Source organism: Perognathus longimembris, chromosome 12 (assembly GCF_023159225.1).
Source record: "Perognathus longimembris pacificus isolate PPM17 chromosome 12, ASM2315922v1, whole genome shotgun sequence".
NCBI classification, from domain to species: domain Eukaryota; kingdom Metazoa; phylum Chordata; class Mammalia; order Rodentia; family Heteromyidae; genus Perognathus; species Perognathus longimembris.
The window spans coordinates 35065832-35087365 of record NC_063172.1 but is presented as its reverse complement, the minus strand read 5'-3'; the positions used below and the strand labels follow the sequence as shown (position 1 = coordinate 35087365).

The window sequence follows — 21534 nt, the reverse complement described above, 5'->3', positions numbered from 1 at the left end:
TTTGCACATACATTTCAGGCAGGGTCCAAACAGCTTTACTATGAAGGAGCACACATTTTCTTAGTGCACATCAATTCCAGGTCAACCTTGAACCTCTGCTAAGCAAAAGGCGTTTGAGTTCAGTGACCAATTCTTCATTCGCATCTGCCCACTTCCTGAGATAAACTGTACAGGAAGACAGTCATGGAAAGAGATCGCTGTCCTTAAGTTCCTTGAGTGCCGTCTGTGTGTGTGTGAGTGTGAGTGTGTGTGTGTGTGTGTGTGTGTGTGTGTGTGTGTGTGTGTGCCAGTCTTGGAACATGAACTGATGTTTCTGGGTTTTTTCACTCAAGGCTAGCACTCTACCACTTGAGCCACAGTTCCACTTCTGGCTTTTGGTGGTTTTAAAAATAAGAGACTCAGGGACTTTTCTTCCCAGACTGGGAAATCCTTAAAACTCAGCCTCCTGATTAGCCTGAGTAGCTAGGATTTCAGGCAAGAGCCCCTGGTCCCCAGTCTCATTCATTTAAAAATAAATAAATAAACAAACAAACAAATAAATAAATAAACTGTTTAAAAAATAAAATCGGTCTGACGAGTATGAGAAGTATCTATTGAAGATGCTCATCCAGAGAGAAGGTACCTAGTGCAACAGGGTCTGGGTTGACGGGACTCTGCTGTCTGGAATGGCTACTGGTACTGCTGCCACCTTTTTTCAAGTCCTCGGCATCACTGTAGCGACGGATCCAGTAATTCAGTTCCTCCCGGTCCGCTTCCTGACATCGCCTCAGGACGGTGAGAGATCTCCGTGTTTTTTCTACCATGTCCATGATGCAATTTAACAGCTATGTGGGAAACGAGGGAAGGAAAGAATACACCAATCACCATGAGTTAAAGAAGTCGAGGACCAATGAAACCAACTATTTGGGGACAGTGAAAGAAAGTGCAACTTTCTTCCTGAAGGCTTCAGTCTAATACTTTAAACTGTTAGATTTGAAATTAGACCTAATAGGTGCATAAATTCAGCAGGATGAGAAAACCAAGTAAGAGATATTATTATGAACTAATGGACAGGTGTTTTTGTGTTAAAACTATTACACCCACTAGGTCTACCTTTCCAAATATTTAGTTTATTAGTCTATAAACTAATGACTTTGTACTGTACATCGCTAGTAGCATGCGGCTCTGTCTTTAGTGACTTCATACTAATTTGGAAAGCAAGTCCTATATTCTACTTTACAAGGTCACAACTTTTTAAAGAGAGCAGGACATGAAAAAAAAATAAAGCATTTCCAAGCTTTTCTTTAGCCAGATGACTTTGTTTCAGCTGTTTTCAAAAGTCTTTTAACTGAAGTGACTACTGACGTCTTACATGATCAAGATGTTTCCACTCTTCTGCCCATTCTCTGTCTGTCAGTCTGTGATCGATCATTTCTTCTTGACGAGTGCCATGCAACCCTACAAATGTAGAGAAGAAGGCTCCATCACCTGAAAGCGCTCAGTGCACCTTCCACATGCTAATGGGTTACACAGCCACACCACATGGGCAAATTCAAAGCTGAGAAGATAGATTTATTTTTTGGTAGGAGATATGAATCATAATTAGGTTTAGAATTTCTTTTTTTTTTTTTTTTTTTTTTTTGCCAGTCCTGGGCCTTGGACTCAGGGCCTGAGCACTGTCCCTGGCTTCCTTTTTGCTCAAGGCTAACACTCTGCCACTTGAGCCACAGCGCCACTTCTGGCCGTTTTCTGTATATGTGGTGCTGGGGAATCGAACCCAGGGCCTCATGTATACGAGGCAAGCTCTCTCGCCACTAGGCCATATCCCCAGCCCTAGAATTTCTTAAATGTTATAACCTTCTAGAAGGAAATTTACAGATCATATCGCTAGAACCCTTTATTTTACACATGGAGAGATACAGTGAAATGACACTAAATTTAGAGATAGGTACCTATATAACCATCCCTAACTAATGATAAAATATATAATGCTGGGCATAGTGGCTCACATCTCTAATCTTAGCTGCTCAAGAGGCTGAGATCTGAGGATTAAGGTTCAAAACTAGCCTGAGAAGAAAAGTCAGCATGTTTCTAATCTCTAATTAATCATTTAAATCCAGAAGTGGAGTTGTGGCTCATGTATTAGAGCTCTAATCTTGAGAACAAAAGCCCAGGAACAACACCTAGGCCTTGAGTTCAAGCCCCAGAAGGACCAGCAAAAATAATATACAAACAAGCAAACAAATATTAATAGCCTGGCATAGTATATTCTGGGCACTCAAAAGGAGTTACAGACAGGAAGGTTCAAGGTTAGCCTGTGACACATAGTGACACTGTCTGAACAACAAAACAAAGAAAGAAGTAAATCCTTAGTAAACATTAGTAACCCAAACTGGGGTTTCTTGGTTTTAGATTAATAACATATCTCAGTAGTAGATGACAAGTTTAGAATGTGCAATACTCAGAGGTTAAATTCCTAGCAGGAAACAAAAGGTCCTCATGATAGAAGTCATAAGCAGGCAGGGCATGTTCTCAAATACAGCTGTACTGAATTAAAAAATATAAGGCAGAATAAGGAATTTTACATGAGCAGGGATATGCTTTTCCAAAACAAGCAATGTTAAAAAAAATCAAATTTCAGCAGAAAGTTCAATGATAAACAGATAAAATTAGAACATGAAGAGCTTGGATAATATAAAGGTTGCATACATGCTTTTAATTTATGAAAATTTTAAAAATCTAGAAGTATATGAGATATTCTTTATGAGGAAAATCAACATACCAGTCACAATTTGATATGTCATAGAGTCAAGCCAAGAAACTAAAAATCCTCATTTAAAGATCATGAGCATGGGCTGGGGATATGGCCTAGTGGCAAGAGTGCTCGCCTCCTATACAGGAGGTCCTAGGTTCAATTCCCCAGCACCACATATACACAAAATGGCCAGAAGTGGCGCTGTGGCTCAAGTGGCAGAGTGCTAGCCTTGAGCAAAAACAAGCCAGGGACAGTGCTCAGGCCCTGAGTCCAAAGCCCAGGCCTGGCCAAAAAAAAAAAAGAAAAAAAAAAAAAAAGACCATGAGCATGAATGCTCCTTAGAATCATAGTAATAGGGCTGTGGAAAAGTGACTTGTGATATTTATAAGTGAGCAACAGTATGAAAGGATGCAAGCAGTTGCATGATATGGTCACCAGGTTACTGAGTCTGTGTGTCTCACTACTGTGACAAGCTGGATGACAAGCTGGAAGGCTATGACCAGAAATGTCAGATGTCAGGCTTGTGGGGGGAAAATCTCTTTACTGTCTACTGTGAAGAGAAAGCCTTGGTTCCTGATATTATTTTCCATTTTAAATGACTCAAGCTTTTCTTTTGTTGATCATTCTTCCCATTACTTCCTTCAAAAACAAATTAAATTGGGCTTTTTTTTTGTGAAGTCTCAGTGATTATTAGCCCTTTCTTTTAGCTGATTTAGAAGGTAAAAATAAAGATGAGTCACATGACCCCATTCTGCTAACCACACACACAAAAAGTTTTATTTATAACTAATGGAAGTGAACAAATTTATGAAAGCTCTTCCCCAGGCTAAAGAAACACCTGACAAATACAAAGCACTTTGAACCATTCCTGTCCAATTAGTACACACTCGAAGATACATTTTAAAATTTAACATTGTCACCGCCACCTATTGGCAAAAAAGGAAAACTGCAAATATGTATTACTAATTTGCATAATAGAAAAGACATTGGGAAAAGAATATTTGTTTCTGCTCTGTTTGTTGTGACTATTTCATGTTGAAATGTTTGCAAATATGCAATTTTTGTTGACTTATTTCTTGCCTGTGTTTTAGGGGGGAAAATCAGTACCGCTAAAATTAGTCATCACAGAAAACAACCAGAAAGTGATAAGAATAAAAATATGACAGGGAATTCCAAGACAGTGGCATCTAAATGTTTATATTCCTTTAGAGACCAAGAGCTATGGCCAAATCAAAGGCTTCAAAAATCCTGCCAGATACTGGTAGCTCACATATCTAATCCTTTCCTAATGAGGAGGCTGAGATCCAGAGGATAATAGTTTGGAACCAAGTGGGAAAGAAAAGTCCATGAAATAACAGCAAAAATCTGTGCTGCAGATGTGGCTTAAGCGGTAGAGCATAAGCCATGAGCAAGGAAATATGACTAAACAAGAGCTCCTGAGTTCAAATCTCACCCAAATCCAGAAGACTAGTTCAATAATGATACATGTTCTGTATAACACCTGGAATAACTAATGAGAAACAGTGTGACTGTGGCTAATGAGGGTCCACACTTGTGCAATAATGCTAAGCTTCATCTCTCTTCTTTTTTTTCCAGAAAATAATAGCATTGAAAATGTGTTTGATCCCAAATCTTTGGTGGTGATTATAAGATTCATATGCAGCTTTTGAACTCTCAAAGGCAAAGTTAGGTAAAATGAAACTTTTTTTTTTTTTTTTTTTTTTGGCCAGTCCTGGGCCTTGGACTCTGGGCCTGAGCACTGTCCCTGGCTTCTTCCCGCTCAAGGCTAGCACTCTGCCACTTGAGCCACAGCGCCGCTTCTGGCCGTTTTCTGTATATGTGATGCTGGGGAATCGAACCTAGGGCCTCGTGTATCCGAGGCAGGCACTCTTGCCAGTAGGCTATATCCCCAGCCCAAAATGAAACTTTTGAAAGGAAACCATAAAGTAAGTAAAAAGTTTACATGTATTAAGTTCTCTATTTCACATATTTAAATATTCAGCACCACACAACTTCTATTTATATTTATATCACCAGAGGGATATAGTGGAGAAAACAGCTCAGAAGCATTAAAGAGCACATTTTCTATTTGTAAGAAACTTGGCATTAATGTTAAATTTCAACTGTAGTTAGATTTTAGAAGATTTTAACCAAGTAGGCTAAATGCTAAGCTTACTTATAAGCCAATAATGCTTATAAAGTCTTTTTTATGAAAGGATTCTGTAACCATATGTCCCTACACAGAATAGACATCATACCAGACAATATATACCTTTATGACAAGTTTTACATTCTCAAAATGGCAGCCTGATGTACCACTGTAATTTGTTACGCACATGTCAAGATTTTATTTTATGTTAACACCTTCTAAACTCTTGCCAGACTTTAGGGATGGCTAAATAGCTGTACATATTTATAGAGATTAGCACTATTAGTTTTATAAGCTAATATAATTAAAAGGTAAGGAACACAGCTAGAAGAAAAATCACATAAAACCCATGGACACAGATATAATTTATAAAAGCACATTTTGCGTTATTGGATGGAAACATAATCATTGTGTCTAAGTATAATTACTTCCTTGCTGATAACTTTATAGTGCATAGTATCTAATATTTCATGAAACAGTATTTGCTGCCTGAGAAACAGGCCATTTCCTCACAGCTACAACCAGGATCTCTTGAACTGGTCTTGCAGGGACAGATGGCTCACTGCTATTTGGAAGTGGGCAGCCATGGTTTTCTAGCCTTAAGTCATAAATCCCTGGTAAGTGATGTTCATAGAAGGAGGTTGTTATCACATTTGATTTTTGAGGTCAAAATATCAGTCTGGACTGAGAAATGGCACAACCACTTTTGAAAGCTCTTCAGAAATGGTACCTGGGAGAGCATTAGACAGATTGGCTATTAAGAAAGCACAAATTATATGCTTAGCCATTTGTCTGACACACTATATAAATGTAGAAATTACTGGTGTGGAGAACCAGAAGTAACAATTTACTATCTCACAACCAAAGCCTCAATCATCTCCCTGCCACCCCTACCCTAACACTCACTCAATGCTTTCTTTAAACATTTGGTTGAGGGCTATGTATAGAAAGACAAAAAGACTCTACAGATGCCAGTTTCTGTTTGCTAGTAACCTATTTGGAAATCTCACATATATTTCTGTGTATCCATCTACCTACCTGAAAGAAAAAAAGAAAATCGGACACTATTTTTTAAGCAGTGGATGGCTGGCTGGCTCCATTCCCCAGAGTTTTGCATTCTCTGCTCCATTTTCTGGCTTTCCATTTGGACTTGATCCTTTGTTTGTTCTAGTGTCCTGCCCACCAAATTGCCCATGTCAGCAAAGTTTGCCAACAGCTAGTTATTCAATAAAGGAAGGTCTTCTGGTGGATGACAGAGACATAGAAGATGGGAAAAGGAAAGTGGGCTGGCCAGTGCTCTCAGTTAGACTCAAAATGAAGAACTGAAGGTGTCCTAAGAATAGTACACTTACTAACCACCTGATACTAACCCCTCCTACCATGGATCACATGTCAAACTTACCTCATCAGTCTCCCCTCTAATATTTCAAATAGACATTTGTTTTTCAGAAGGCAATGTCTCTTCAAAAGAGACATTATTACTTCCAATAATTTTATGCAATGAAGTAATGGACACAGGCAAATACAACACATATTGCCTACTCCTTCTATGTTCAGATGTTTTACAACACTAACTTTTATCACTGATATTTTCAAGTAAAGAAGTAAGCATTCCTCTTGTAAAAAGTGTCAAATTAAGCCATAGAGAGTCTTACTTATCAAATCATGGAATATGGAATATAATGGAAACTTGAAATATAAAAATTAACTTTGAAACCAAAAATCTGATGAAAAAAGATATCCAAATTTTTTTTTAAAATGTGGCAGGCAACGTTCATATGGAATCTCTCCTATGCAAAAAGAATTCAAGCTAAAATTCCATTTGCTTTGATTTCTACAACTAAGCGTTTTATATTCATTTTGATGCCCTCCTCCATCAAAAACAAAGTTAACCTGCTACCTTCAAGAATATACGTGATTGCTTGGTGATCCTATAATCCTAGCTACTTAGGAGTATAAGATTTGAGGATTGAGGTTCAAAGCCAGATTAAGCAGACAAATCAGAGAAATGTTTATCTCCAGCTAACCAGCAAAAAGTCAGAAGTGAAGCTGTGGCTCAAATGATAGAGCACTAGCCTTAAAGAAAGACATCAAGCAGCAACACAAGTCTCTGAGTTCAAGCCGCAGCACTGCACATGTGTATACATACAAACACACACACACACACACACACACACACACACACACACACACGATTATGTTCAACACGGCATATCATTACCAGTTTTCTCATGAAGGAGACAATATAAGGAAAGAAACATGAATTTTTAACCCCTAGTAGATGTCACATCTCAAATACAGCCGAGAGATACTCATTCAAGTCTTCAAATCTCCAAGCCTTAATAAAAAGAACATATTCTTCATCTTACCCATAGGCCTGTTCCTGTCCCTGAGGTCCCTGTGGCTGGGGTGTCGATAGGAGTCCCTGTAGTGGTGGGCAATGGCCATATCGTCCAAACGGTAATGCTGAGGTGGAGGTGGGGTGGGGTGAGGCAGGCCATTTGGCTGGTAGGATAAGCCATTATTTGGACTGTACCGCTGGCCTGGGCTAATAGTGCATGGCCGCTTGCTTGGATGTTCTGAGTGCAAAGGCTCTCTGTCAAAGCCATTTTCTTTGGTTCTGAGGGGAGAAGAAAAAAAGAAAAGAAAATTCATTTCACAAAGTACTCAGTAGCCAGCATCATTCAAATATTCATGTTGGAGCTTGTAATATCAAAAGAACATTGCTTTATTGGCGAGAAACTTTCAAAACTCAGCTTCCCAGAAGACCTGAGGGAATCCTGAAATCCCTGAAATCCAGGCTGAAGCCAAAAATGATCACAGGACTGGCAATGGAGAAAATGCTTCACTTGTCATCAAATTAGCAAGCATACTGCAGTTGCAACTCATGTGGATAAGTTACAAATATAAGGCTACCCAATCTCCTTCTATTCATGTGAAGAAGAGTACTTGATTTCTACAAGTTGCCCTAAGAACAACTGTATCCAATGAAGATTCATCAGCATAAAACATCACCAGTTTCTAGACAACGATGGTACATCTATTCCACTTGGCATCTGATGTTCATGTTGGAGAACACCTCAGTGGTATGTTGTCCACTACCATAACCATGTGTAGCTGTTCAAAAATGCAACTTCATTACAATTAAATAAAGCTTAAGCCAAATTACCCGGTAGCAGGTACTCAAGAGCCACTCATGGCTCTTAGAGGCTACAGAAGTAGATGAAAAAAATAGAGTGCGTTTCCATCATCATTCAAAGTTCCATTGGAATACCAGAATCCAACTGAGCAAGATAAGCACCAAAATTTCCCCAATGAAATATCCTATCACCAGTTATAAGGATTGCTGGGACAAGAAGGAAGACCTAGGTCACCACCTTTACACTAGTGTGGAGAAAACACATGTTCAGAGTTTGCACATCCTGTTGGGGGTCATCAGTTTTAAAATAGAACAGGCACACCCTGACTGCACCTCATTGTAAGATCTGTGGAACTTTGAACCTGGCTTTCAGAGGAATACATTCAATACATGAGACTTGATAACTAATCATAGCTCTTTGATTCTCAAACAAAAGTAGGCTTAAAAGAAAAAAAAATACTTCCTGGCTGAACACATACATGCATATGTGCGTGCGCGTGCACACACACACACACACACAAACACACACATTACTGCTTAGAGACTCTTCAGTATACATTCCTACAGGGTAGAGTCCCAGGAATAATTCACTTACACCAGACTGATGAGGATAAAGAAGTTAGAGACAGAAGGCATAAGCAGCTAAAGAAAGAAGGGAAATCTGTGAAATTTAGTATGCAAGGAGAGTATATGGCCCCGTAAGCTACAGAAGAATGCATTGTTCCAGAAACAGGAGACTAACCAATACTGAAAATGACAGCACTGCATAGTCCCCACAAGAGTGGTATCCAGAAATCTCAATGCTGTTCCCATTAAGTATGTGTCTGAAACATACTGACTCCATACATATTGATCATTAGGATCAGACAAAAACACCCAGTATAGCTCAGACATTACCTAAATGTATTGCTTTAAAATAATTTTTAAAAGTAAAAGGAAGCAAAATAGATATTGATTTATCTTCTGACTATGCCTATGTGATTCTAATCTGGATTTTTCACATCCTATACATTTCAGAATAATACATTCTGACATTCAATGCATATTAGCAGCATAAATCAATTGGAACATAGTGGAGGCTATATTAATAACTATGAACACAATGCTAACACAGCACCTACCTTACAGGTAGTGAGGTGCAATGGAAAGAGCACTGGACTGGAAATCAAGAAAATTGAGATCTAGTCCTGGCTCTTCCACGACTAGCTGTATGACCTTGGACTTAACCTCTTGGGACCTCAGTTTGCTCATCTGTAAAATGAAAGGGTTGGACTACATCAGTGGTTTTCAAACTCAGCCTAATGAGGCACTTACAGGATTTTATAGGCTATGAAAAACATTTTCCCCAACCAATCAAGATTCAAAGGGACAAAAAAACTGACGTATTCTTATCTGCTTCAAATATTGGGTTTGTGCCTATGATTTCATTTTTAAAGGAAAAAAATTCTAAACTCAAGTTTGAAAACCACTGGGACTAGATGGTTTCTGGGGTATTTTCTGGCTTGAAAACTTGACAACTCTTTTCTGGTATAATATTACAATTATTATATACAAAGAAATCACAGTTATGTATAACAAAGCACACAGAGTTAATGGTTCTCTCATATACGTGTGAGTCAACCAATCTCTATTCTTTGCTTTGAATGATTTATTACTTACAGTGGATTTTTTTCAGTGAAATTTTAAAGTATTTTCCAAATATCTTTGAGCAGCTCTTGTAGCATTTCTATATAAAAACATCCATTTGTATCCAAGTATCTCAACTGATGGTCTTTCCTGTCCATTTTAATGATATCAACAACAACATTCAACCCTGAAAGAATCCTCACAGTTAGATGAGCAATGTCTCTTCTTCAAATAAGCCTTCTGCTTAGTACTATTACTCTCATAATCCAATTGTATTAGAAGAAAAAAAGATCATTTTCTAAGGCCAACAACAGCAACAAAACCAGAGGCAGTGATGTCTTGAGAGGCAGGGGTTAAGTCTTAAATTTGCCTTCTCCCCTTTTGCAGGTCTCTATACCCCAGCCTGCATCCTCCTACTCTGAGACCTAGTAAAATACAAAATATATCATTTCAGGAACAGCTATATTTCACAACAAAGTATTGAAACTTCTATGACTCCTAGAGATAAGGCTGTAAAAGGTCTTCCTGGCTGTTGCTCACATCATTGGTGTCTAAATATAAAACTAACCCAATTCAAAGGCTGTTTATCTAAAACAAGTTGGATGGTGTTCTCTACTTCTTTCTTCTTTTTTTATTGCCAATCCTGGGGCTTGATCTCAGGGTCAAGTACTTTCCCTGAGCTTTTGTGCTCCAAGTTAGCACTTGACCACAGCTCTACTTTTGGCTTTCAGTAGTTAATTGTATGCAAGGGTATCATGGACTTTCCCGCCCAAGCTGGCTCTGAACCATGGTCCTCAAAGTTCACTCTTCGAGTATCTAGGGTTACTTGAACAACTGGTACACAGCTAGATTGTCAAAATTTTATTTTTTGTAATTTTCAAAGGATATTGGGAAAAGCTACATATTTTAATTGTGCTATGTAAACCTGCCTTTGAAATAACTCAAACTCTGGAAGTATGGCATTTCTAATACAAATGTGGAAACATCTATCTATCTATCTATCTATCTATCTATCTATCTATCTATGTTTATTTTGGAGACAGGGTCTCCACCAGTCCCAGGCTGGTTTACAACTCATGATGGAGCCACCTGCCTCATCCTCCTCAATGCTGGGATTACAGGTGTGTGTGACATCCCACCTACTTTGGTTTATTTTTACAATCTAACTATAGATATTCTATTTCCCTACAAGAAGACATTACTTTGAACATAGTCTCACTACTTTAACATTTAGCTCAATTTCATCTTTATTAAGGTCAGACATCCTAAGCACTGAAAAACACAAAAGCTGCAGAGCTTACTGCCCAGTAAAATGAGCACAGAAAGTAATGGCAGCCTCAATTTGAAATAGCTGCTTCATTTGTACCTTACCCCATTGGAAGTCACAGCTTTTCAGTTCCTCCATCATAGAAACTGTAAACCATTTGAAAAAGAAAGCAAACAATTTTGAAAATTCTCTATGAAATATTTTAAAAGTTATGATTGGCTAGTATGCACTGATAATTCTTGGTAACACTACAATAAAATAGTATAACATTAAAGAAGAAGGAAGTGTGAAAAAATCTGCTATGAAGTTTAGATGACAGGTGGAATGAGAGAATAGATCTCCAAAGTAACAAAACAACATGTAAGCTGTCTTCCTCCTTGATGAAGATGTTTTAAAAAGGGGGAAATACTAATGCAAAGATAGCCTCGCAGAGCACACTGATGCATGCTTCTAAGTCTAGTGGTTGAGAGGCTGAGGAGGATCAGAGTTCAAGTTCAATGTGGTCTACATATGAAGTAGAGAGCACAATCTTAACTGCATAGTTAGATCCTCCTTCAAAAACAAGAAACAAACATAAAACAACAAGTAAGACTTTGTGGGGAATAAAGTGATATAGAATAATTTAAGCCTTGCAATTTCAAAGAAGCAGCTCAATTTTTAATCTTAGTCCTGTTTCAAATAAATACATTATATATCTTAGCTGTTCACTTATTTGAGTTACACTAAGCATTTAGAAGTAGACATATTACTAATCTACAGGTTTCATGAGACTCCATTAAAATCCTAGTGGTTTTCTTCATAGAAACGGAATCAAAACATCTTACAATTCATTTAAAAGCAAAAAGAGATCCTCAATAGCCAAAGCAATCCTACACAAAGACAAATACTGAGGGTATCACAATTCCTGACTTCCAGTTATACTATATTTCAAAGTAACCAGACATGGTACTGGCACAAAGACAAACCTACAGACTAACTGAATAGAATAAAGGACCCAGAAATCAGTGCATCTGATTCCCAACAAAAGTACTAAGAAAATATATTGGGGAAAAGACAGCCTATTTGGCAGTGCTAGAAAGACTAGATATGCACATGTAGAAGAGTGAAACTAGATTTTCTATTAAAAAAAAAAGTAAAGTGCAAATGATTGAGACCATAATGTGAATCCTGAAACTTGAAACTCCTACAGGGAAATGTATGAGAAACACCTGAAAATGTAAGCATAGGTAATGACTTTGTGAATAGGAAATAGCAGAGGAAAAGCATCAATTAAGAACCTTCTGTAGAGAAAAAGAAATAAGAGTCAAGAGACAACATACACAATTGGGGAAAGAAAACCTTGCCAGCAATTTATTCAACAAGGGACTAATATCCAGAATATATAAAGAACTGAAAGCACAAACAATCCAATCAATAAATGAGAGAATTAATTAATCAGATAGTTCTGACAAATGGTCAATAAGTATGTAAAACTATGTTCAACATCCTTAGCCATTAAGGAAATGTGACTCAAAGCAATGCTGAAGGATGTGGCTCTAGTGGCCTAGCACCTATCTTAGGTGCTTAGGGCACAAGTCCCTAAGTTTAAATCCCAGTACCACAAAATGAATGAAGGATCCAATTTTGAAACCTACACTGGATCTGAGCACGCTGGCTGGCACACATCTCTAATTATTCAGTATTTGAGAGAGGCTGAGGCACATTCATTGCTCATGAACTCTACATCCATCTAAGTACATGGAGAAACTCTGTCTCAATCAAACAAAAACAAAACCTATGTTGGGATTCCATCTCACCCCAAACAGAATGGCTATGATCTAGCAAGCAACAGCAAATGCTGGCAAGGTGTGTGTGGGGTGGGGGTAAGTGACCTCTCACACACTGCTGCAGGGGCTATAAATTGGTGCAGCCATGGTGGAAATCAATGTAGAAGTCCCTCAAAATTTCAAAAGTCATGTTCCTTGAAGATTTGAAAGGAGAAGGTGATTTATTTGCAGGACGATTGGGGAGAGAAAGAGATAGTGATGGATGGAAATGATAGACGTGTGTTTCTATAGGTATGAAAATGTCACAATGAAACCATTATTTTGCACAATTGCTGTGTGTTATTTGTGTAAACTGTGAATGAATGTGTTAGTCTGGTTTTGTCTTTCTTTTTTTTTTTTTTCTCAAATTTTTATTATCAAACTGACGTACAGAGAGGTGACAGTGTCATACGTTGGGCATTGGATACATTTCTTGTACTGTTTGTTGCCTTGTCCCTCATGCCCCCCTTGGTTTTGTCTTTCTTATACATCCCATTCTACCTTCTACCTAATCACCTATGGAGAAATTTGAAAATCACTATACAGATTTTATTCTCTAGATCTGAGCCCTATTGTTGATCTCAACAAGTCCTCTGGGACAGGCCCCTCCTTCCTGCCTTAGAACACCAAGGGCTTGGCCCTGTTACACCACTTCTCACTTGGTACAACAAGGGGTCCTTTGGAATTGCTTGTTCTTTGTCTCAATGACCATGACGCACTCTTAGCCTGATGACTCTAGGTGATGAGCAGGAGTAAGGCATTGATTTGAAATTCTTTGGGGGAGTGTCCAATGTTTTTGTGGTGTCCTATGATATACTCATTCCTTATTTTATTCTTACATTTTTATATCTAAATTTTTGGGGGCAATAATTTTACTGAAGAAAAGATGAAAGATGTTAACAAGAAAATAGCAAACATGCCTTCCTTCAGATTTCATACACATGCAGTTTTGTTAAGGTTTTCCATGGGATTAGACATGGAGTGGAAGGGGGGAAATCACACTTGCTATCATAATATTCACTGACTTAATTCAGTAAGAAGTCTCTCCAGAAATTGTAAGGAAACAGGTGAGCTTAAATAAGAATTTCACAGAATATATTTTTTCTTCTTGTTGAATAATGTATCTGAAACAAAATAGATTATGAATTCTCCTGCCTCCTTAAAAAGAAAATCAAACCTAATTCTTCATGACAATTGGTAGTGGGCTTTGTGTGTAGGTATCACTCTGGAGCAAATAGTACATTTAGACGATGGAGAACAGAGAAATAGAGGTAAGTACCACAGATCTAGCCCTCTTGGGCCACCAGAAGAGTAGCCCCTTTAATTTTACCATAGCTAAAATAAACAAACAAACAAAAACCCCAACAAAACACTTAGGAGAGAGAGAGAGTTCTCTCTCTTGACCTTGCATGCTCATGTTCTCAAAAGTAAATAATGACAGGCAATGTTTGCCTCTCCAGACGCAAACCATGATGCCTGGCCCTTCATGAATTGCAACATGCAGGTTCATGGAGCCACCTGAGCCCCCTCTCCCCTCGGGACAGTGGAACTTGTCACATGTCACTTGAAGCTGGCCATCTGCTTAACAGTTCCACTGCCTATTACTAGCGGTCCCTCTGTGTTTCCTCATCTCTGCCACTGCTGAAGTATTCTGTTTCCTGTCCTGCTGTTTACAGCAATCCCTTCTTATTCTAATTTGTCATCACTACATTCCCCATTGGAGCTCCACCCCCTAATATTGTCTGGTCCATGAACCAATCTCTGTATTTAGTCTCTGGGCTGTTTATGACTATTGTTGTATTTCAGAGCGGTGTCTTTTAAAATGAAATCCAAATAAATAAATGATAAAGACTTAGTGGGAGGGAACTATGGGGGGTAATTTGATACACTATTGAAAACAACTGCATTACATTCAGTTTGAATTACTTATTTGTTCAAGTAGGGAAGAGGGTTGTTTTCTTTGTACTGTTTTGCTTTGTTTTTGCTTCAGGTAATCAGTTATGTATAAGGCACTCTTCTGAGATTTGGGGAATATAAAGATTAGGACGATATATAACCCTCCATAAAATTATGATTTAGTGCTGGGATAAAATCCAGGGCATTATATATTTGATACAAGCACACTACCACAGAACTTCTATACCTCACGTTTTAAAGACAAGACTTCCCCTTAACCAAATTCGCCTGAAAAACTCAAAATGCCCCTACCCCCTCCTTGGGAGTGCTGAGATTGCAGGCATGCACCACCTCACTTGAGATGACTTAACTTCTTTACCATAAAAGTTGACTTTAATTGGAGCTATGGGATTTATAGACTTTCATATAGGATCTGCACACAGACGCTACTGTAGAAGTAGTATAAATGGGTTATGGGAGATCAAAGGTAAAGAAGATTATTCCTGTATGTTCTCTCAAAAGAGCAGAAAGTTTGGAGTGACATGGAGTTAGTTTTGAGTTGTGGTTCTGCTGTTTTCTGGCAATATGGCTCAGGGAATTTAACTTCTTGGACCTCAGTGTTCTCATCTGCTAAATGGGGGTTGCCTGTCTCTGAGATGCTGAGAGAGATCTAGAAATAAATGCATCCACAGAGCCAAGCAGAACTAACATATCAAAGCCCTTTGTTCTCAAGCCGCCAGGACACTTAGAGATTTGTAGAGTAAACTATGCTTTTCTTATAAGAACATAGGTGTCTGAGAATCTAGGGTTAGAATCCCCTTAGCACCTCTTATAAACCATATAACTTTAGACACATCATGCAGCCTATCTGAATCCATACAACAGAACTGTTACAAAACAAGTGCTTTATGTTAATGTGTGAATTAGGTTGCTCAGGAGCCTGGCATATCTTAAGTGCTCTATAGATAGTAATCATCATTACAGTATTTATGACTGAGAAGCTTCATCTATATCATAGATAATGAGTCTGTCTATGACATGAATATAAATATGACATACAAGAAATATAAAGAGACCAAAATGCATGGAGACTACAGAGCTTGATATGATTATTATAGATTACCAAGGTTGAACCTAGGAGAACAGCAGGAAGTAAGGCTGCAGCTGGACATGGTGGCATATACCTGCAATTCCAGGTCCCCAAGAGGCAGCAATGGGAGAATTACAACTTGAGGCCATCCTGGGCAAAACGATAAGGAGAACTCCAACTCAACAAACTTGCTGTGTTGTTGGCTTGCCTGTAATCCTAGCTATATGGAAGGCATAAGTAGAAGGATTGTTATCTGAGACTGGCCCTCAGCTGGCCTTTGGCAAAAAGCACAGGAGTTTATCTGAAAAACAACAACAACACCAAAAATAAAAGCTACAAAAGAGCTGGAGGTGTGGCTCAAGTGACAAGGCTCTCTTTATCACGCAAACATAAATAAATCAACAAAGAACAAAGCTATACATTAAGGTTAGGGATGGAAAGTAAAGAGTCTAAAAATGTCCTCTACACTCACACTGTGTTTCACATAATTGTAATTTAATGCTATTATACTACACATCCTCACAGTTGATGGACTACTGTGAAAATATTACTACAGAAAGGGCTATGCACTTTTTGAAACCAAAGGATATGTTAAAAGATAAGACGAATAACTAAAAAGGATGGATGCCATATAAAAACTCCTACAAACCATACAAATCTTATTTTTATTTGTAAGGCTCAAGCAAGTCTTGTTTAAGAAAATGTTTAATTACTGGGGGGGGGGGAGGAAGAGGAAGTACATACTAATCAAGCTATCTGACCTCAGTGATAAAGTCTAGAAGGGTTGAATGGAGGATAATGCTAAGCACAGTCATATGAACATGATGGTACATGAAGAGAAGGCTACTTCAGGGAGGGGGCCAGGCAAAAGATAAGAGCAACCAAAGATGATTTCATGTGGTTTTCCTAGTAAGAAATTCCTGAGTAAGAACGGTAGCATAGCTGATGAGATCACAGTATTAAAAGTATATATTGTAACAGAAAGGCATCTATATTAACACCATGAGAAAGGAAAGAGAACATAATAGAGGGCTAGCCTTGAGCAAAAGAACTCAGAGATAGAGCCCATGCTCTGAGTTCAATGACAAAAGGAAAATATCAACAGAAAGGAAAGAGAGCAATGGTGGTTAATATAAGGAATTTTTCAAGACAATAATTTTTTATCGCTTTTGCAGTTCCTATGAGAGGACACTCTAATTCTTCTTTTCTCTCTTCATGCCATATGATAGCATTCATGGCTTTTCCAGACAGTGCAGGGAGCAGGCTTAAGGTAAGCACTAAATTCTAATTAGTTAAATGATCATCTCATCAAACTGGCTCTAGAAAAGGCTCCCATCCCCTTCAACAAGTCCTTTCACAGAATGTGAAGACTTCAGGTCTAGTGAAAATAAAGAACTTTTTTTTTACCCTAAATATTCTGACCCTCTAGAATTCAGCCTCCCCAAAAGTTATTAGTACAAGTGTGAGCCACTGGCACCCAACTTTAACAAAATAAAAAATCTGAATTATCTCTTTAATATTTGGAGAGGGTACAGTAAAGAAACATGTTTATAAATAAAAATATTCTTTTCTAACCCAAATATTCTAAAGTGTTCTACTTTAGATCTCCAAGTTCAGGCACTCTCCTCAGAGCTATTTTTTTTAATGAAATGCGAAAAGATTTCACTGTTTTATAAAGGAAAAAGTAAAGGCAAAAAAAAATCAAAGATTCCCTTGGAGTATAGAGATTTCTCTGTGAATAACAGGTAGTTAAAAAAGAAAACAATATAGTCAGTGACAATATTGAAGGGTTAGGAGAAACGCAAACTCAACAACGGCTATCCCTGAGTGTTGAATACATTAACTCAGCAATTGTCACAGAATTTAAACTCCCAAAAGTTGTAAACAAAATATAGAGTGCTCTTTTGTTCGTGACATGGCATGAACAAATTACCAAAATGTGTTTTCTCCTCAGGTGTCAGTTTTTCCCTCTTTTAGTGACTGATGGCTCCCAGTGTTATTGCAGAAACAGATTGATCTTTTTAATGAGCCAGTTTAATAGACTCCAAAATTTCACCGTGGCTGCTCATCCATGTCAGACCATATGCACCAACAAAACATCCAGTAAGACAAAAAGCTTGGCTGTCAGACAGCTCCATACTCTATAAAATTTCATATAGTATTGTTAGATATACAAATAAATAACCAGAGAAGAAGAAAATGCATATGCAAACAAGATGCAGGAAATATATGCAAAAAATACTATAGAGACCCATATTTTCTTGGCTCTGCACAAATTCCCACCAGATAAAATGTATTTACAAAACATATTCTCATTATCTTTCCTCCTAACTTATTTGTAAATAAGGAAACTTACTTATTCGCTGTCTTTCCATTATAACGTATAGTTGAGGGTTCTGATTGAAAAAAAATAAATGTCATATCCAAAGTCTAACCAGATGAATCCTGACTCCAGATACTGTTCATGAATAAACACACACACACACACACACACACACACACACACAAGACACACACACACACACACACAAACACACACAGCTTCAGATCAGAACAGGAATGCTGAGCATCTGTGCAATTTAATGTGAACTTTTCACATCAATGTTAACATACTGCTCAGAGTTTACCTCAGGATTGTTTGAAGAAAATTCTAGTTATATTCATATAAAAAATGCTGAGGAAGAGCCAGTGAGGTGAGGTGGGGGAAAGGAGAAGAAGCAAGGGCAGAGAAAAATAAATTAAGTTTTTCTATTCTCTGGTAAAATTATTTGGTTGTTATGAATTCTAGCTTAGTTTGTGTCCATTTTCAAGTTTGGCTGAGGCTTTATCTATGTATCGTGCCTATACAAACCCTCTCCTGTTGAGCTTTCACCTCTCCCCAAATAAAATTTCTTCTCCATTTACCACTAAGGCATATTTTAGTTCTTTTGATACATTATTCTAGAAACATGGAACTGAAATACCTCAAAACTCCATTCAGTTCTTGCTAATGGACTCCAGTTGCACAGGAATATACCTATCACCTGTCCTGTGGGACCTCTTGGTGGTTAGCTTCATAGAATGTTCCACCTTGGCACCTAACTTAACCAGTTCCCTTTGAAAGCTAACTCACTGAATGTCCTATGCACTCTATAATATGACCAACACAATATACTTCATAAAAATACAAAGTGCTTTTGATAGATTGTGTAAAGAGATGAGTCTACAATTTATCAGAAATCACTTAATATCTAATTTTTTGCCTGAAGAATTTTAAACTGTTAAGAAGTCCTATGGGGAGGGGGGGGCATTCCAGAGATCATAGCATAAAAAGTGCTTAACATAGGATTATGCAATAACTATGTGTAAATGGGCTGGCTTTTAATATTCTGATTCTGGCAGCCACTAATACACTTAAGGAGAGTGAAGTCGGTGACATATAGAGGTCTCTGTGCAGTTCCAATGATCTCAAGCTCTTGTAAACCTCGAACATAACTGCTAGAATGAAAAGGTTGTTTGAAATGCAGATAAGGAGAACAGGTCAATAGAGAAGGAAACAAAGCAATAAGTTCTAGAATACAGTTTCTTTTCTTTCCCTCTATACTTCACAAAAATATGCAAAAGCTGCTAAGGATTACGCTCCTCTATGAGAAAAAACTGTACATGTGGCTGAAATATTCATGAAATTATTTTTTTATTATTATTTTTTTTGGCCAGTCGTGGGCCTTGGACTCAGGGCCTGAGCACTGTCCCTGGCTTCTTCCCGCTCAAGGCTAGCACTCTGCCACTTGAGCCACAGCGCCGCTTCTGGCCGTTTTCTGTATATGTGGTGCTGGGGAATCGAACCTAGGGCCTCGTGTATCCGAGGCAGGCACTCTTGCCACTAGGCTATATCCCCAGCCCCCTCATGAAATTATTTTAACAAGATATGTGGGAATTTGTGGATCTTAATGGAGTAAAAGATCTGCATTTCTTAGAACTTGCAGTTATGAGAGTAGAGTGTCTGGTAGGATAAATATTAGCTGATAAATAAAAATTTTCAGCAAAAGGAACCTCATCTGATAGCTCTATTACATAACTAATCTGCACTCTGCTTACCTAACTTCCTAGTTTTCTCATAATTAATAAAGGACCTCTTAGTTCTCTCATTACTGTGTTTACTGAGTAACATACACAGGCTAGTTTGAAGAAACGTGGAAAAGCAATTTTCATAACATTGGAGGACAACATATGTGGTTGGGACAGACGTTTCAGTAAGTGAGAATTTTAATGCTGACACTTATCTAAAAGATCTATCAGTGTCACCTTGAAGACTTGAGTATCATTGAGCTTTCATGTTTGCAAGATTCAAAGATTGACTTGCACAAGAGCTGTAGAGACACAGGCCAGAGATTGGGTGCTCTATACAAAAATCTCAGACCAAAGCAAGATAGTCAAGACAACCATAGAGGCTAGCTGCTATTCTGCAAGAGACAAAGGGTAGAAGTTGAAATCTGACCAAAAGGAAAAAAAAAAAGAAAAAGAAGAAGAACATATGTCCACAGGGAGAAAAGGCCATCATTAGTTCCAGGTCTTCCTCCCTCTCACCTGTCTGGAGTTCGCCTCTTCCCGTTTTCGTTCACATCGAGAAGCAGCTCTGAGGAGTCAACAGGGGAGGTCGTGCTGGCATCCAGAAGCAGCTGTTCATGCTGGGCGAGGTACTGGGCAGGGTTTTGTTTGGCCAGTCTTGCACAGTGGAGGAGCTCACGCTGCAACAGTGGCAAGTTGGCCTGCAAGTGTATGACACAAATGAGAGGGGGCTCCTTCTGACTCACTCACCAAGTTAAATCTGATATTCTCCTACAGCAGAGGCAATGTAGCTACATCAGCATGTCACCCCCTGAACACTCAGGGTCAATGTCAGGAACAAATCTCAGGTCTGGCCACAGGTCCCTGGGTTGCACTGTGCATGAAGTATTTGACTCATTTTGCCTCTCCTAAATCACCTCATTGATAACACTGCTAATTGCCCTTATGGATGCTAAAGGAACATCCTATCAGAATGGAATCTATGGGATGTGTCTCCATCTAGTAGCAGGTTTGGTCATTTTCCCCAAAGAAGAAAGAAGGTATGTGAAGTACATAGACAGTCCAATTAATCAGAGAAAAGTCTCTTTGGCACATTAAGTTGTGAGTCAATTGATGTACACAGACCTAAAACATTAATCAAATGAACAATCATTGGGCAACAAGAAATATCAAATGAAAATGTGAACATGGAGATCATCTCCATAATCATCAGATCCATACAATACTTAAAATAATAACCTGTGTATGATCTGATGCCCCATTTGGAACCCATTAACAAAGCAGCCTATACTAGTCATCTATAATAATCTGCTTCTGACCAGGTGTGGTGATGGATATCGGTAAACCTAGCTACTCAGAGGGCAGATATCAGGAAGACGACAGTTGAAGGTCAGTCTAGGAAAAAAAGTTAGTGAGATTCCATCCACCCCACCCCTTGCCCCTGCCTCAATCAATAAATGAAGATGTAATGATGCAGGTTTGTAACCTAACTACATAGGAAGAATAAGTTAGGAGAGTACAATCTAAGGCTGACTCCAAGCAAAATCACGATACCCCTAACTGAAAAATAGGGGGGGAAAGGGGCTGAGCATGTGACTTAAACGATACTGTGCTTGACGGGCAAGCAGAAGGCCCTGAGATCACACCCAGCACCAGAAGAGTAAAACAAACAAACAAAAACACCTGATCTTTCCTTTACATCAATCTGATTATGGGGAACATGTAGGCATTTTCACATTAGACGAAATCCTGTGTGCATGCCCTTCTCACTCCTCGCCTAA

The 21534-nt window shown here is 38.4% G+C and overlaps 1 protein-coding gene across 6 annotated transcripts in view; it reads right to left on the bottom strand.

Moving 5' to 3' along the window:
* The window catches only part of Runx1t1 (RUNX1 partner transcriptional co-repressor 1), a 140690-nt gene that overhangs the window by 32397 nt on the left and 86759 nt on the right, over window positions 1-21534 (bottom strand). For all 6 annotated transcript variants that reach the window (XM_048359198.1, XM_048359200.1, XM_048359199.1 and 3 more), the window contains 4 exons: window positions 20273-20454; window positions 7253-7503; window positions 1352-1437; window positions 623-824 (listed from right to left, as the gene is read on the bottom strand). In XM_048359198.1, the coding sequence (XP_048215155.1) occupies window positions 623-824; window positions 1352-1437; window positions 7253-7503; window positions 20273-20454 (721 nt within the window). The remainder of the gene's footprint in view (window positions 1-622; window positions 825-1351; window positions 1438-7252; window positions 7504-20272; window positions 20455-21534) is intronic.